The sequence below is a fragment of the Aulonocara sp. 'chitande type north' Nkhata Bay genome, linkage group LG3, assembly GCF_057382095.1.
Source record: "Aulonocara sp. 'chitande type north' Nkhata Bay isolate Kocher_YH1m ecotype deep benthic linkage group LG3, A_spYH_male_GT1.1, whole genome shotgun sequence".
Taxonomy (NCBI): domain Eukaryota; kingdom Metazoa; phylum Chordata; class Actinopteri; order Cichliformes; family Cichlidae; genus Aulonocara; species Aulonocara sp. 'chitande type north' Nkhata Bay.
In genome coordinates, this window is record NC_141346.1 from 12524441 (window position 1) to 12541751 (window position 17311).

At 43.7% G+C, this 17311-nt stretch overlaps 1 protein-coding gene across 1 annotated transcript; it reads right to left on the reverse strand.

The window, feature by feature from the left end:
• Nucleotides 1-249: 249 nt before the first annotated feature.
• On the reverse strand, nucleotides 250-16326 carry LOC147334009 (uncharacterized). Its single transcript, XM_086286655.1, has 4 exons — nucleotides 15291-16326; nucleotides 3741-3850; nucleotides 2413-3042; nucleotides 250-2328 (listed from the first exon to the last, which is right to left on the reverse strand). Exons 2-4 carry the CDS (start codon nucleotides 3756-3758, stop codon nucleotides 2146-2148), a joined length of 831 nt encoding a protein of 276 aa, XP_086142781.1. The 5' UTR covers nucleotides 3759-3850; nucleotides 15291-16326; the 3' UTR covers nucleotides 250-2145.
• Nucleotides 16327-17311: the final 985 nt, after the last annotated feature.

The following is a 17311-nucleotide window of genomic DNA, read 5'->3' on the forward strand; positions in this document are numbered from 1 at the left end:
TAAAAACACTGTCTCAAAGCTTCATGCCAACAGCATGTTTTTAAGAAAAATCAAACATATGTTCTTTCAAGATCATTTTAGAGTTTTTAATGAGCTGCAGGATCCTTCTTCAGTGTGAGTGGAGAACAGCCAAGTCGCCTCCTGTGATAAACCTCCACATGTACCACTGAAAACAGTTAAATTAGTTTGAATCAGAAATAATGGGTCAAACTACTTGTTCTGAGACCATTTCTTTATTTTTCACACCAAACTGTTTAATAAGATAATAAGATAAACTCTACACAGACTTCATCAAATATAACTAACACTTTAACATTATCAGGATTTCATAATACAAACTTCAAATCAACAAGAAAACAGCTGCAGAACATGTGGATCAAAATTCATTAAAAAACAACATGTGGACTTCAATGACTAAATACACTAAAGTGAAAGGAGGAGCAAAAAAATAGAGGTTTAACAGAATTTGAATTACGTAAAAGTAGTCACCTGTGATCTTTAAAATGGTTCTGATGTGTGCTGCTGTTTTTAACTTTCAACATTTCTTTGCTGCCACTGTGAATAAGATTGTGCTCTTTGCCTAATTGAATAAAGGTTACACTGACTCACTGCTCCATCTTCTGGTACTAACTGGCATTACATGGAAGTACAGCCCAAAACCAGTTCAGCTTGAGTTTCGTTTTTTCTGGACATAAAGTCACAGCAGGTGTTGTTTCAAAGCTGGTGGACAGATTTAGTTCATTTTGGAGGTTTTAAGAGCAACTGCTGTGAAAATATTTGTAGTTTTGGGAGAAAAGGATTTAAGAGAAGATTTTACAACAGCAAAAGGTTAAATATGAATGAAGGATTGAAATTTAACAGAGGTAACACATTAAATGAATACATTACCCCACATTAAGTTAATTTTGGAAACACTAAGAAAGTTCAAATAAAAGAAATTGAAATATATATCCATATCTGCAATTCTGATACATTATTGGTTTGGTAAAAAAGACATTCCTAAAACTTTAATAATACAGTAACAAGTACAACTACTAAACACTACTGTGTCCTAAGGGAACAAAGATTAAAATGTAACAGAGATAATTTTAGAGAATTAAAATCCCCCAAAGGAAAAAAAAACTTGATATGCATATCTATGCATATCTATACATGCAGCTTCCTAAATGTAACATTCAGAATTATTCACTGCAGCTCCAGAAATCAGAGCTACCTCATCAGATCCAAGTGTAGCATCAGCTGACACTCTTTACAGGAGATTCCATCTGAACTCTGTGGAGCCTGATCTCAAGGTTTTTAAGTCTGACCCTGAAACCAGAAGAGGATCTTTCTCTCTCTTCAGATTCATTGTGATCCAGTGATTTCAGTCCTGCATGATCAGGCTGATGTTTGCACAGAGCAGATAATGAAGTGAAGGTTTTTGCACATTGGTAACAGTGAAACAGTTTATTTACAGCGTGGGATCGTTTGTGTTCGGAGTATGAACTGAGATTCCTGAAACTCTTGTCACACTGGTCACAGCTGAAGTTCACTTCCATGTGTGTACGTTCATGTTTGTTACGATGACCTGATTGTGAGAAGCTTTTGTCACAGTGTCTGCACTTGTATGGTGTCCCTCCTGCAGTGGTGAAGGATGACCCACACTGGTCACAGATGTGCTTTTTGACCACACTGTGGAAGAGTTCATGTTTTTTAATGTACTTGGTGTGTGGAAGCCTCTCCCACATTCTTTGCAGTAGTTCATTTTGTCTCCAGTGTGGCTACGTTGATGTGGTTTTAGGTCCCGTTCGTGATTGGAGGTTTTTCCACAAAGGTTAAAGAGAAACGCTTGCCCACCACCACAGTGACGACAGGGTTGAGAAATGGATCAGTGTGCTTTGCTCCACTCCTAAACAAAGACATTGTAAGTCAGGGAATTCCTTCAACGTTTTTATCCTGAACGTCGCCTGAAATAAAAAGCATCTCTGCCAACGTCCAATTACATTTTACTGTTTACACTATAAAACTCAGGTTACTTCTTCATTTTTCCAAACAGTTCATTCAGTATAACTCCATAAGTTTACTGATCAGACTTTTTCCAAACAATCAGGTTAAAATTACAAGATAAAAAATCAATACATCCTCACAGTAACTGCACTTCTAGAGTTACTTTCTGGAGTGGATCTGTTGGTGTTTTTTCAGCTGATTTGGAGCTTTAAAAGTCTTCTCACACAGGTAACATTTATAAGGTCTCTCCTCAGTGTGTTGTTGTAACTGTGCATCTGTTGTAAACAGTTTCCCACACTGATCACAGCAGGAAACATCAATTCCAGTCTGAATCCGTAGGTGAATATTTCGGTACCGTTTGTCACTGAAACTTTTTCCACAAAAGTCGCAGCTCTACGCCTTAATTCCAGAGTGGGTAACTAGATGCCTGTGTAAGTCGCTATTTAGAGCAAAAGCCTTACCACACAACTCACAGTTGTGTGCTTTAAGTCCACTGTGGATGAGTTGGTGTTTTTTTAAGGTTCCAGCCTGGGTAAAAGACTTTCCACACAAGTCACAGCTGTAAAGTTTAACTCCACTGTGGATGAGTTGGTGTTTTTTCAAGTGTCCAGCCTGGGTAAAAGACTTTCCACACAAGTCACAGCTGTAAGGTTTAACTCCACTGTGGATGAGTTGGTGTTTTTTCAAGTGTCCAGCCTCGGTAAAAGACTTTCCACACAAGTCACAACTGTAAGGTTTAAATCCACTGTGGATGAGTTGGTGTTTTTTCAAGTGTCCAGCCTGGGTAAAAGACTTTCCACACAAGTCACAGCTGTAAGGTTTAACTCCACTGTGGATGAGTTGGTGTTTTTTCAAGTGTCCAGCCTGGGTAAAAGACTTTCCACACAAGTCACAGCTGTAAGGTTTAACTCCACTGTGGATGAGTTGGTGTTTTTTCAAGTTCCCAGCCAGGGTAAAAGACTTTCCACACTCATCACAGCTGTAGGTTTTCTCTCCCTTTCTTCTGTGAGGTTTCTCGGCCTCCTGAGAGCGCTGACTTCTCGCTCCATGTTGGTCCTGCAGTGACAGAGATACAAACAGAGGCAGTGAGTGAAATGCAGTCGTGGAACAAACTGAAACTCCCTTCATTGGTGGAATCAAACATGTCAACAAACACATTGTTGGTGTGTTTCCACCACCTTCTGGTGGCAGTATCACATTACAATGATGTGCTACAATGAGAGTTGTAATGAAAATGACATTATTGAAGAAATATTGATCAGCAGAGAAAATCTTTTACGCATAAGAAATTTCAAGTTCAACTGATGATATTGTTGTTTCAATGTGTGCTTATAAAATATGATCTTTGTATTTTCTTGTAACTTCTGTTACAAGAAATTAGAACTCTGAACAATATTTAAACTCCATTCAGAGTTACATACCATAAAATAATACTTTATGATTAACATAACAGTTTGATTGCTCTAATTACCTGTATTTACCTTGTGACATATTACAGGGCAAAGTACATTCTGGGTACAGTTACATCACAAAACATCAACTGTGAACACCTTATGTTACCGTGGCGTTTAAGTCCATGGGAATTATGAGTATCTACTCCCAAATTCCCATCCGGGCTACATTATTATCGGTTCATGGTATCGCTTAACTTTTACGAATATGAGTACACACACATTTTACAGTATCGGCCCCAATACCCGATACCAGCAACGGTATCGGTGCATCCCTAATTGTAACTGTGATATTTTTCTCACCTTTTGTGTTGAAGTCATTGATTGTTTCCTCTGTAGTGGCTGAGCTGAGTCCAAATGGATGAAATTGTCCCTCCGTTGCACCACCAGACTCTTCTCCTCCTGTTAATCACCTGGGGGACACACACGCAGCAGGATTTGTAAAAAGAGTTTTGATAAACACAATGCTGGACAGCAATGCTGTCATGTACATATACATATATACATGTCTATATACATATATATGTCTATATATATATATACATATATAAATAATAACACCCAGCACGCCCCTGCGGGCGGTTTATCCTTCAAGCTTGGGTCCTCTACCAGAGGCCTGGGAGCATATATATATATATATATATATATATATATATATATATATATATATATATATATATATATATATATATATATATATATATATATATATATATATGTGCAGATCCATAGAGGCTGGGGTCTATCACACCAGGCAAGACCCCAGGTGCAGGCTGTGTAAAGATGCCCCAGAGACAATCCAGCACATAACAGCAGGGTGCAAGATGCTAGCAGGCAAGGCATACATGGAACGCCATAACCAGGTGGCCGGCATAGTGTACAGGAACATCTGTGCCGAGTATAACCTGGAAGTCCCGAGGTCAAAATGGGAGATGCCCCCAAGGGTGGTGGAGAATGACCGAGCTAAGATCCTGTGGGACTTCCAGATACAGACGGACAAAATGGTGGTGGCTAACCAACCGGACATAGTGGTGGTAGACAAACAGAAGAAGACGGCCGTAGTGATCAACGTAGCGGTTCCGAATGACAGCAATATCAGGAAGAAGGAACATCATATGTCACTGCATTCTTCTGCACATATGGCTTCACTCTCTTTTGCTGTGGTGGTTCCAGTTCACGAGCTCCTCTTCCTTTAGTGTTGGGGAGTAACGGAATACATGTACCGCCGTTACGTACTTAAAATACAAAATATGAGTAACTGTATTCCGTTACAGTTACCGTTTATAAAGGTGGTATTCAGAATACAGTTACTTTGTTGAAATAAATGGATTACACTGCGGTACTTTCCTGTTTCATTTTGTCGCGGGTCAGGACTGTTTGGGTTTTGTTTGACAGCTACGTTCTGTTGTTCCAGGCGGCAGCATTACGGTTGCCATGGTTACAGGGCGACGCTCTCTTGCTCTCTGCGACTGTGTGTTTCCTGGGTGAGAGAGCGCCTTTTCGTTGTTGTTGTTGTTGTGCTAAGCTAACAGGCAGAATGCTACAAGCATAGCTCTAAAGAATGTAGCATCATGGGCAGTGTAGTCCGTGTTGCAGGGAGAATGGACTGCCATACACATTATGGGTCTGTGAGCGCGAGGAGGGAGAAAAGGGGGAGTGGAAAAGTACGAGCTGTCATCGAGGAAAAATGGGAGCTGGAAGCATGTAAATATAATAATAACCACTTCAGCCAAGAAGAGTGCCTGACGAGCCCAGTTGTAAGTAAGCTATTAAGACTCGACTGTACACCGTGTTCGTGTTTTCCTCCGAAAACAATAAGTTCTGTTGGAGCAGTCTTTCAACGCCTCTCTCTGTCTCTCGCAAGAAAAGTTGACCCACACAACAAAGTAAAGCTATTTTTCGGCTACGAGCCGACAGGGACCCCGCCGTATTAGTCAGAGGTCCCTTTACTACAGTTCGGAGTCGCGGACCTTCAGTAATAGTAATGAATCACCCAGCAATAGTACATTCACGTTGTTGTAAAAAGCATGATAATATATTAAGTAATCCAAAGTATTCAGAATACGTTAATGTCATTGAGTAACGTAACGGAATACGTTACAGAATACATTTTGGGGCATGTATTCTGTAATGGAATAGGGCTTTGGAGCGTGATGTCACGGGGGTGGGCGTGGAAAGGATTTTGGCCCGATCCGCCATTTTGGGGGTCTAGCGCAAGTGAAAAGGGAGCGAAGGCACAGACAACAGCCATGGTTCGTATTTGCTGTGTGGTCGGCTGCAATGTTCGATCGCACGACCAGCAAGAAAATAAGCTTGAAAATGGTTTATCTTTTCATTCTTTCCCAACCTGGAAGCAACACGAGGCAGCTCATGTATCGATGTTACCAAACAAAGGCGTCTAGCCTGGAGAGCAGCTGTGAGACGAGCTGACGTGCAGTTCTATTCCATCTCCAAATATCTGTTGGTGCTCCAGACATTTTCATTCCGGTAAGTTCTAAATATGTTCATATCACTCTTTATAGCCTATTAGTTTTATTTTCTATGCGCTCTGAGCTCATAGCAAATGACAACAAACATTCTACTGAGTGATTTTGCAGAACTACCTTCTATTTATAGAGTTGCTAATTATTTGGCATTATTGCAGCAAACCAGCCTATTAAATGGATGAATCACATCGTGACTGGGTTCCAGTGCTACACAAGGGACCTGCTTCAAACATACCACCATGCCAATCAGATTACTTCTTCCTTGTGAGGGTGAAGAGGTGACCCTTCTGGATAAGATGGTGAAGGTTTGCTGCGTTTTGGTGAACAGTGTGATAATAAAACCAGGGAAAAATGAAACCTGCTCCTGTTAAATACTCTTAAGTCTTGTGCTGTTAAAATTGCTGTATTTTTTCAAAAGATACAGTAAATAAAGTAATGTTAGTAGTGAGTGATATCATGTAAACACTCGTGATTTTGTGTAAACATTTTGTCATTTGTAAACTATAAAATCATTTTTCTTCTTTGGCTCTCAGCGAAGGCGGTCGCACTTTTCTCCTCTCCTCCTCACCCTTATCTTCCCTGCTTAGCCTCTATGTCCTTGTCTGTTTCGTGTGCATTACTTTCCCTGGAATAGACTCACACGGTCATTCTCTAAAACCTAAAAGAGAATTATGGATTTGATTAACTGGTCTCTGAATGCTATTGACACCCTTTTCTCAACGAGAAGTCTGGGCTCGGGAGAGCCCGAGTGCCCTGGAGGGACTTTCCCTGCCGGATACACGATGGACGGGTGGCAGAACTGGAGAGTCATGTGTCTGGCGGGACTGTCGATCGAGGACGCTGAAGATATCTATCTATTCGGAACCATGATAACAGGGTTCGTGCTGATCGGAGTTGGCTTGGCCCTGGTTTATCGGAGAAATAAGAGAGCGGAACCGGCTGTTCAAACCCCCCTAAGGCTGCCCGCTGGAATTGAAGAGATGAGATGAGGCGCGACCTCTCACAACGAACGTAATATGGTCAACACCTTGGAGATGCTTACAGCTGCTGTGAAGGCTCAAGCGTATGGGGGGAAACATCAGAGAGAGGCCTGCTCAAAATGAGACCCTTGAGCGACAGTTGGACGACATCACGGAACAGATCACTGCAGCTTTGAGGTCTCAGAATCAAAAGAATGGCAACACCATGGAACAGAAGTTTGATATCATCATGGGGAGGATCGTGGCTCTCCAACGGGAGATCGAGAGGCCAGTGTCGGAGTGTTAGGGCAGCCAAAAATTCTCCTGGGCTGCTCGCATGGAAATTTACAAAATCAACATTGAGATTGCAGACCCCCATAACGGCACCAGCTGCAGGCCAGAGGCTGGAGCCGAACAATCACTCCCTGATAACGACTGTGTTACGGCTATTCTTCCCATCCCATGCAAGGACACCTGGATTGGCTGGAAGACTATTTACTTAGCCTGATAGGCCGAAGGACACTGTCTCAGCTAAACTATGGACACGCACACACACACACTTACACTGATAAGCACTCACTCATCCCCCCTCCCTTTCCAACGCCTTCGATGCTTGTGCCCTACCGGGGAAGATAGCAGTCAACTGGACCAGCACAGATGCTGCAGGACCGGATGCGCTGTCTACACCGGCTCTCTCTTACCCTTTACCCGCCCCTGTTGCTTGTCTCGTGTTTCTATGGTGTATTGATAGTCATGTGCTTTTGTGCTGAGGTGTTTTTTCTGTTCTCAAACTGTTCTCCCACTAGGAGCTCAGTCTGAGTGGAGTTTTTTTTCTCCTCCTCTTACCTCATGTAGTGTATTTTCGTTGTTTTTTCCTATCAGCCTACCTTCTGACATGTCTGCCCAATGTGATGTTTGTGTAAAGTTGGTCAGAAGGTTCCTTTGTGAGTGCGCATGCGCCATTAGCGTGCTGCCTGCTGTAACCCCTAATTTCCCTCGGGATGAATAAAGTATTCTGATTCTGATTCTGATAAATGACATGGATTCTACATTGTAACTGATGTGATGTTCTATAAGGTGGTTTCAATAAAATTAAAAAAAAGAGGCAAAAATTAGTTTGTTTCTTTATTCAACTTTTGAACAGTGGGACTCAGTCAGTATATATTCAGTAAATGCAAATTATTTACATGGCAGTGCACTACAGGCATAAATCTAGACCCCTAGATAAAACATTATGGTTCATTCCCACAACCCACAGCTTTACTTGTTAGGATGCCTGGGTCGTCGACCCAGGGTTTTTGGAGTTTATGATATTATTTATACTGTTGTTTTGGACTTTGTTTCTGTGTTTTGTTCTGTTTGCACTTTTTTGTTTTGTTTTGTTGTTTCTGGCTCCTTGTTTGGTTTGTTTCGAGCCCTCCGTCCTGTTTCCCCCGCCGCCCACCCTGGTTGGGTTGTTTTTGTTGTTTTTTTGTTTTTGATGTTTTGGTTTGGGCTGTCTGGAAGCCAGCCCTTAAGGGGGGGGGGGGGGGGGGGGGGTACTGTTAGGATGCCTGGGTCGTCGACCCAGGGTTTTTGGAGTTTTTGGAGTTTATGATATTATTTATACTTTCTAGTTTTTGGTTTCTTTGAGTTCTGTCTTATGGCTTAGAGCAACTAAAGAAGACAGAGACTGTCTTCTTTAGTTGCTCTGTCTCCCCTATCACCTGCATCCCCTTGTCTAGTTCGCGTCTATGTGTATCTTAAGTTCCTATATCCCCGTGTTCAGTCAGTGTTTGTGTGTGCCCTGTTCCCACGTCTCTGTTCCCTTTGTAGTGCCTGCTTATGAGCCTGTGTCTGTGTTATGTGTTTCCTGTTTTACTTTGAAGGTCTCTGTCTTTTCTCAGTGTGTTCAGTTTACGCTTCTTTGGTCTCGTCAGTTCTGATTTGTCCCAGCTGTTTCCCTCCTGTTACCCATTCCCTGATTGCTCCCTCTGTGTATTTTAGCCAAGTGTTTCTCTGTGTCTGTGTCGCGATCTACCGTTTACTTTGCTGTGTGTTTTGTCAATCTGCCGGTGTTAGTTTATTTTTGAGTTTTTCCAGTTATGTTATGTTTGTGTTCAGCATTAAAGCTGTTTTGGTTTAAGTTCTGTCTCCGGAGTCTGCACCTTGGGTCCTATTCCTGCCTGCACACAGCCTCACCTAACAGAAGATCGCGACCAGAACATGGACCCTGCAGACTCTTTTTCTTCTGAGTTCTACGGTGAGATGGAGCGGATGGTGAGGCTGCTCGACCGCATCGCCCAGTCCCCGGATTTAAGGACCATGGCAGTGGGGCTGAGCGCGGTGGAGGCCATCATTCGGCATAATCCCCAGCTTAGCCAGTTCGCTAAGGACACTGAGTTGGGGAACACCAGAACTGCCTGGAGAGAGCAGGTCAGGGCTATCAGAATCAGAATCAGAATACTTTATTGATCCCTGGGGGAAATTATTTTTTGTTACAGTGCTCCATTTTAAACCAACATTAAGACAAGACAGACAATACGCTAACTAAGAATAGTACAATATATACATATATATACATAAGTCACTTATAAATAAATATTTGGAAAAGAAACATGTGTAGTTGTAGCAGCAAACAGTGTGTTAAGTGGATGCGTTGTACAGGGAGATGGCCACAGGCAGGAATGATTTCCTGTGTCGTTCAGTGGTGCTTTTCGGTAATCTCAGTCTCTCACTGAACGAGCTCCTGTGACTGACCAACATGTCATGGAGTGGGTGGGAGGTGTTATCCAACATTGTCTTTATCTTGGACAGCATCCGCCTCTCTGACACCACCTTGAGGGAGTCCAACTCCATCCCCACAACATTGCTGGCCTTACGGATCAGTTTATTAAGTCTGTTGGCATCTGCGACCCTCAGCCTGCTCCCCCAGCATGCAACAGCATAGAGGATCGCACTGGCCACCACAGACTAGTGAGCTTGCTCTCTCCCTCACTACGTCTTCCCCACCGCTGCCGCAGGACAACGCACACTCTGCTTCATCGCCACTGCAGGTTTCCTCCCCTTCCTCACGCCAGCTGGGACCTTGTTCGCCTGTCCGTTCGCCTGCCTTTTTCCTGGCGGCTGTGTGGTCGGAGGATGAGGAGGAGGTCTCCGTTTCTCCACCGGTTCCTGTTCCCTCGTCTAAAAGGAAGCGACGCCACCGTCGCTCCTCTCCTCGGTCATCCGTTCAGCTTCCTGTCTCCGCTGGAGGGTCCGAGGGGTCCGTTCAGCCACCTGTCTCTACTGGAGGGTCCGAGGAACCGCTTCAGCCACCTGTCTCCGCTGGGGGGTCTGAGGAACCGCTTCAGCCACCTGTCTCCGCTGGAGGGTCCGAGGAACTCCTTCAGCCACCTGTCTCCGCTGGAGGGTCCGAGGAACCGCTTCAGCCACCTGTCTCCGCTGCAGGGTCCGAGGAATCGCTTCAGCCGTCTCTTCCTGCTGGAGGGCCCGAGGAGCCGCTTCAGCCGTCTCTTCCTGCTGGAGGGCCCGAGGAGCCGCTTCAGCCGTCTCTTCCTGCTGGAGGGCCCGAGGAGTCCGTTCAGCCTCACGCCTCGTCAGCTGGAGGGCCCGAGGAGCCCGTTCAGCCTTCTGCCACGTCAGCTGGAGGGCCCGAGGAGCCCGTCCAGCCGCCATTAGCCTCTGCCTCGGCTATGCCTGGTCCAGCTTCGGCCCCAGCCTCTGCAGCTCCGCCTGGTCCGGCCCCAGCCTCTGCAGCTCTGCCTGGTCCGGCCCCAGCCTCTGCAGCTCCGCCTGGTCCGGCCCCAGCTTCTGCAGCTTCGCCTGGTCCGGCTTCAGCCTCAGCCTCTGTTCTTGTTTCGCCTCCGCCTGGTCCAGCTTCGGCCTCAGCCTGTGCTTCGCCTGGTCCGGCTTCGGCCTCTGCAGCTCCGCCTGGTCCAGTCTCCGAGGGTTCAGCTTTGTCTGCCCCTGAGGTCTCCAATCTGTCTGTTCCTGCACGTCCCGCACGGCCTGCTCGTCCTGCCCGGCCTGCACATCCTGTCCGGCCTGCTCATCCTGCACGGCCTGCACGTCCTGCTCATCCTGCTCGTCCTGCACGTCCTGCACATCCTGTCCGGCCTGCACGTCCTGTCCGGCCTGCACATCCTGTCCGGCCTGCACATCCTGCACGTTCTGTCCGGCCGATGACTGGACGTCGTTGCCGTCATGGACAGCCCTCTGAACTACGCCGCCATCATGGACGGCCCCCTGAACTACTCCGCCACCAGTGCCTCCCGCCCGGCCGGCCTCCTGACCTGCTCGGTCGCCGTCGCTGCTTCCCGCCCGGCCGGCCTCCTGATCTGCTCCGTCGCCATCGGTGCCTTCTGCCTGGCCGGCCTCCTGAACTGTTTTCTGGGCTCTTGGACCATCAGCCTCCGGGCCGCCCCCCTGAACTGCCCGGGATTGGACTATCGTGCTCTCAGCCTCCGGGCCGGCCCCCCTGAACTTTTTTGAGACTATTGCCTGGGCCTCTGCGCCTTTCGTGGGCTCTTTTGTTTGTTTGCTTTTGGACTTTGCCTGGGCCTTGGTGCTGTTGTTTTGGACTTTGTTTCTGTGTTTTGTTCTGTTGCTTTCCGGGCTCCAGTGTTTGCACTTTTTTGTTTTGTTTTGTTGTTTCTGGCTCCTTGTTTGGTTTGTTTCGAGCCCTCCGTCCTGTTTCCCCCGCCGCCCACCCTGGTTGGGTTGTTTTTGTTTTTTTTTTTTTTTTGATGTTTTGGTTAGGGCTGTCTGGAAGCCAGCCCTTAAGGGGGGGGGGGGGGGGTACTGTTAGGATGCCTGGGTCGTCGACCCAGGGTTTTTGGAGTTTGTGATATTATTTATACTTTCTAGTTTTTGGTTTCTTTGAGTTCTGTCTTATGGCTTATGTCTCTGTCTTCTTTAGTTGCTCTGTCTCCCCTATCACCTGCATCCCCTTGTCTAGTTCGCGTCTATGTGTCTTCATAGTTTTATTTTGGAGATACAGCAATTTTTATATACTGCAGGAAAAACAAAAACAATCCTATGATGCAAATTTGCAAAGAAAACAGCAGGTGCATCAAAATAAACTATTTCCAGCAGTGCAATTCGAGTTCTAAGCATCCCAGAAACTATTCAGAAAAGTCAAACATGACCAGTATAGGCTTTTAAGGCCTACAAGTAAAAAAACTACATTTTCCGCGAAAATGACATCACTTCCGGTTTCGGGCAGGAAATGGCGGACATGTGATAGTTAGCGGTGACGTCTGTTTCAATGTGCCAAGTGTTACGAACAGCTGATCGGATCGGCAAAGCGTGTTTCTGGAATATTATGTTTTTGTTCCTGCAAGCGCTTTTTATGCAATTTATGTGGAAGGAAACCGTGACCGAGGACAAGCTGATGGCATAAGATGTAAGTTTCATATGCAAAACAAATTATTGCGCTAGCTTACACGGTTCAGGTTCTACAGGGATTTAAAAATAGTTACACAAAACAGAGTGTGCTGCTCTGACCGGCTTTAAAGGGTTAACAATAACCATGTATTGAATAATGACTTTAAAAAATAATATAAAATAGTGTGCAACACCACTGAAGTTTTTTTTACCTCTCTTTTCAACCAACGGCAGTCACTCTCCTCTCCAAATAACTTCTGCTTAGCTTTCCGAGCTTCCCTCGGGACCTCTTAATCAGCGGTCTCCAACCTTTTTTGCGCCACGGACCGGTTTATGCCCGACAATATTTTCACGGACCGGCCTTTAAGGTGTCGCGGATAAATGAGGGAGGGGCTAATAATCGGCTCAGTCATTTTTAATGATCGTTGAAAGCCCAGATCGTAATCGTGATTAAAATTCGATTAATTGAGCAGCCCTACCTGCAAACATTCAGATTAGTGCAGCATAAATTCATTCATGAGAGGAAATTACAGTGAGAACATGTGGAGGCTGTTAGATGGATAACATAGCGAGTTCAGTGCATTGATGTGACATTGTCCTGAAGGATTGTTATTCTTTATGGTTAAAGAAATTGCACTATTCATATTTATTATAAATAATCCTAATTACACATCTTGCTTCCATGTTTGTATTCTGTGTCACTAAAAATACATTTTATTTTAGTTTTATACATTGATTAATGACCTGCAGAATCTCCTTATCATATTAAGTGATTCATAATTGTCACTTTATGCTTTCTCCATCTCTAAAGTGATGACATCCTTGCATTACATACTTTAGGTTCATTTTCTGCAGGCAGGTTTCTGACAGAGAACAGATTTACACTATAACATGCAGCGTTCTATAGATGGACACATAAAGAAATGAAAAATTACATGTTTTTGCTAACTTTCTAAACACTTTGTTACATTTATGATAAAGTAGATTAAACACATTTACGTCGGCCTTGGCTCATTAGTTCTTGTCTTTAAATGAACTTTGTCTGTGTGTGTTTCAGGTACTGCACTCTCAAAGACTGAATGAACCAGCATCGCAGCCATGGGTCACTGTGAGCATCACAGGGAAGGTTGAAGTCGCCCACTGCACCTGTATGGCCGGAGTCGCAGAGACCTGCAGCCATGTCGCTGCTCTTCTGTTTAATGTAGAAGCAGCAGTGTTGATCTGTGGCACAAGGACTGTTACAGATGAACCTGCATACTGGGTTTTGCTGGGTAATATGACCAAGATAACCAAGATAACCAAATATGACCAAATAATGTAAATATGACGGTGCATCACGAAAGATTGATATCAAACTGATCACTTGACCAATATTACGTTACTTGCTGTTCAAGTGAATCAACAAACGGCGAAATGAAAAGTCGAACAAATGCTATTTTTTTTAGAGAGTCTTAGCTTATGTGTGTTTATTTCATATTTTCAGTTCTTACCCTCCCCGACTAAATCGGTTTCAGTTATGTACTGAAATATAAGAATGGAAAATAGAGGGATCTTTCAAAGAAAAAACTCAGGTAAATGTTATTTTATATGTTATGTTTTGTATGTTGTTCAGTATATTTCTATGCAAAACAAGAGGGATTTCAGTACACAGCAGGATATTCACATTTGTAACCAGATATTTACATACACTTTAGGGAGAAAACATAAAACATTTTTACTGTACAACATCAATTTAGATTAAACTTTTGTTTTAGATAAATATTGAAATATATTTTGAATTAGTTAAATGTCAGAATAAAGAGAGACAGCTGTCTATTTTTTATCACTTTGATCAAATTTAGGAGTACATATACACTAAGTTTATTGTTAATTAATAAGAAAACTCCAGACGATTCCATTCTGAGCTGAAGAAGCTTCTGATAGGTTAGTAGAGTCCATGTGAGTAAATTGGTGGAAATGGGTAAAATCAACAGATGTCAACCAAACCAGAAAAAGAACTGTGGAGCTCCATAAGTGTGGCTCAATTTTGAATACAATTTGGTGCCATTTGCAATTAAGAAATACAGACAATTTCTCTCTTTCCTCTTAAAGTTAACAAATATGTTTTTTTATTTATCAATCTAAAAAAATAAACATTTAGTCTGATTTGATGTTACAATTAAAAAAGTGTTTGTTTTGATCTGAAGAGTTTGTAAATATCTGGTTTCAACTGTATATTTGATGATTGTCAGCACAAAGAGAGAGAGAGAGGAACAGAGAGGAGAATGAGGACAGAACAGAGATGAACAAGAGCAGGTGAGACACACATGTTAGTCAAATGGTTGTTTACCAAAACTATCACCGTATCATAGGTACTCATGTATCTCGTACCTAGTGTTTCTTTTTAGGTTTGCTATTTTTCAAATTCTACATTTATTAAGTTATGCAGGCTTGTTTGCACAACAAGGCTAAATAATTATATAAACTTTTCTCAATCTAAATAGTGGACTTTGGTAGAATTAAAAAAACAAGTGTAGTGCAGGTCTATGATGATTTTTTAGTGCTACTATCATCTAGTTCTGATTCTTGTTCTGTCTTGGTTAAATCCTATATAGTCCTGATTTTGAACTGTTGTAGTCCAGTTTTAATTCCGGATCAGTTCTGGGTCTGGTTGAATTGGGGTTTAGTCCTCGTGTCTTGATACAACTCCGACTTTGTTCTGCCTTGCTGCTCAATTAAAAAACTAGTTTAAGGTGTTCTGCATATGAGATATATATTTTTCGCTATATGAAGTCATTCTTTTCTGAACAAAACTCAAAACAGAGCCTATTAATCTTTCAGTCATTTCTACCCCCCCCCCCCCCCAAAATAAATAAATAAATAAATAAATAAAAAAAATCCCACATGCATACTACCCTTTAGGGCTAAGCCCCGGGTGTTTCAAATGTCTGGCTCCGCCTCTGCTCTACAGACTGTCTAACTCCAGTGTATACCAAGCAATCTATTATTCTTAACAGCAACAACATAAACTGAACCCACATTAAAGTTGGCTCGGTGCTTACCTTTATATGAGCCCACAAACCGAGAGAAACTCCGTGATGAAGCTGGAAGTCTTAAGAAACAGATCAGGGAGCAGAGACCCACGTGGTTCACGCTGATCTCGGCTACGATCCAGGAGACAAGGGTGTGCAGATCGATGCAGAAATTAATCCCAACGTTGGTAGTGGTATATGTTCCTGTAAGTTTACTACTTTACTCCCGTTTCATGAAAAAGCAGCTCTCTCTGCTCGACTCCTCTCCTGCACACACACTTTGCTCCGCCTCCTTTTCCGGCTCTGCTGTGATTTGTTGCTGTGCGGTCACGTGACTAAGCAGACCAACGTAGCCATGTGGGGTGTTATTTCAAAAGTAGCGCCTATCTCCTTTTCCTTAACTCTTTTTCTTGCCCTCGATGGAAACGTCATCGTGGGAAGGAGATTTGCTAAGGACTCAGGGAAAGAGAGGACCGGTGCTGAGAATTGGAACAGCTTTAGGCTGTATCCCACTTGTTGGGTTGCGGTCACGTGGTTCTGATGACGTGCGGAGGCAGCGCGATTTTTGAGTGGAGGGCGGAAGTAAACATGGAGGACACTGTGGAGAGTCAGGAGAGCAGCTATTGTGCAACTTTAGACCCCGTTTCTCGGGAGAGATATAAACAGATAGTTAAAAAAATATATCGGACGTGATCCGTATTCTTTGAAAATGTCCGAATACACCACAGAAGTAAAGGATTTGCCTACTATCGAGGCTGTGGATATCACCAACTACTTGGTCCTCCAGACTTCTTACTACACTAGGCAGCAAATGAAAGCTTTCAAGAGTCTGGAGGCGTACAATTTTTTTGTCAGCGGGTGGGTCCACAACCTTGGAACAAAACGTCTCCGTGATGGATACAGTTTGGTGTTTGCAAGGGTGAGTGTTTGTTCTTATATTGCTTTATCTTAAACACGCTAACAGTTAGCGGTAGCGGCTTTAACGTCAACAAACATGCCACATCCTTAGGACTTCGTTAGAGTGACAGTTGTTTGTTTCAAGGTAAACCATTCTCAGCGGTCTAACGAGACACCTCTGAAGGGTGTCTCGGGCTCTCAGCCGTCTGTTGCATATCCAAAATCGCCTCTGCACATCGATGCTGTTCTGCCTTAAGCTTCATTCTTTTCTCTCGTTTGAGAACTGATTCCGATCTGGGTTTTCGTTCGTAGCCGAGATTGACCGTCGGAGCCCAGTCCTCCGACTCTTCGTCATCCAAAGCACTTGGGCAGCCTATAGTCCCAATCAAGTCAATATTAGACTACTAACTTAAAAGCACTAAGTAAACGAGAATTTAACGACAACCTAATGCTAATAAGTTCGTTTGCAAACATAACATTACCTCTGACGAAGTGGTCGCTGCAGACACGGGCATTGGCAGACTCTGCTCCTCCCGACTGTAAACGTAAATTTAAAATCCATTTTTCCTACGTTTTTCGGTTAGAATTTTCCATTTTTCTCCTCTTCGTTGGGCTATTTTTGGTACCCTAAAATACCGTTTATCAGTTTCTCTGGTCGACCTACTGGAGCATCCGTAAACACAACAGGACATAGGCATTTTGCGTACTGTCTGTCTGTGATTTTGCGCTTATCTTTTTCACTTCCGACCGCCAGTCAAATTTCGCGCTTTACGTCGACGTCACGTCTACGTCAAATGAAACCTAGCTATTCAGGTTCGGCAGCCCTAAAGTACGCAGCCTTAACGGTCCACAAGGGCCGCGTACTCAAAGACCGCTAAGGCCGGAAGTGCGAGGCTTGTGAAATACCGGTCGATCTCCGTCGCGCTGCCCAGGTTGCCTAGCAACCATGATACTAACCGCTGGAAACGTTTCATACAGCTTTGTTTGAGAGAAATGAAGGAGAACATATTTTGTTCATTTGTTCGTTTGTTTCTACACGAGCTTTAAATTTAATAAGTATCTGAGGCTGAGACCACATGACTGTAAAACATGATTGTTGGGCTTCATTTCTGTACTGAACAGTCATTTTAAGATTAGCTAGTAAATAACAATTA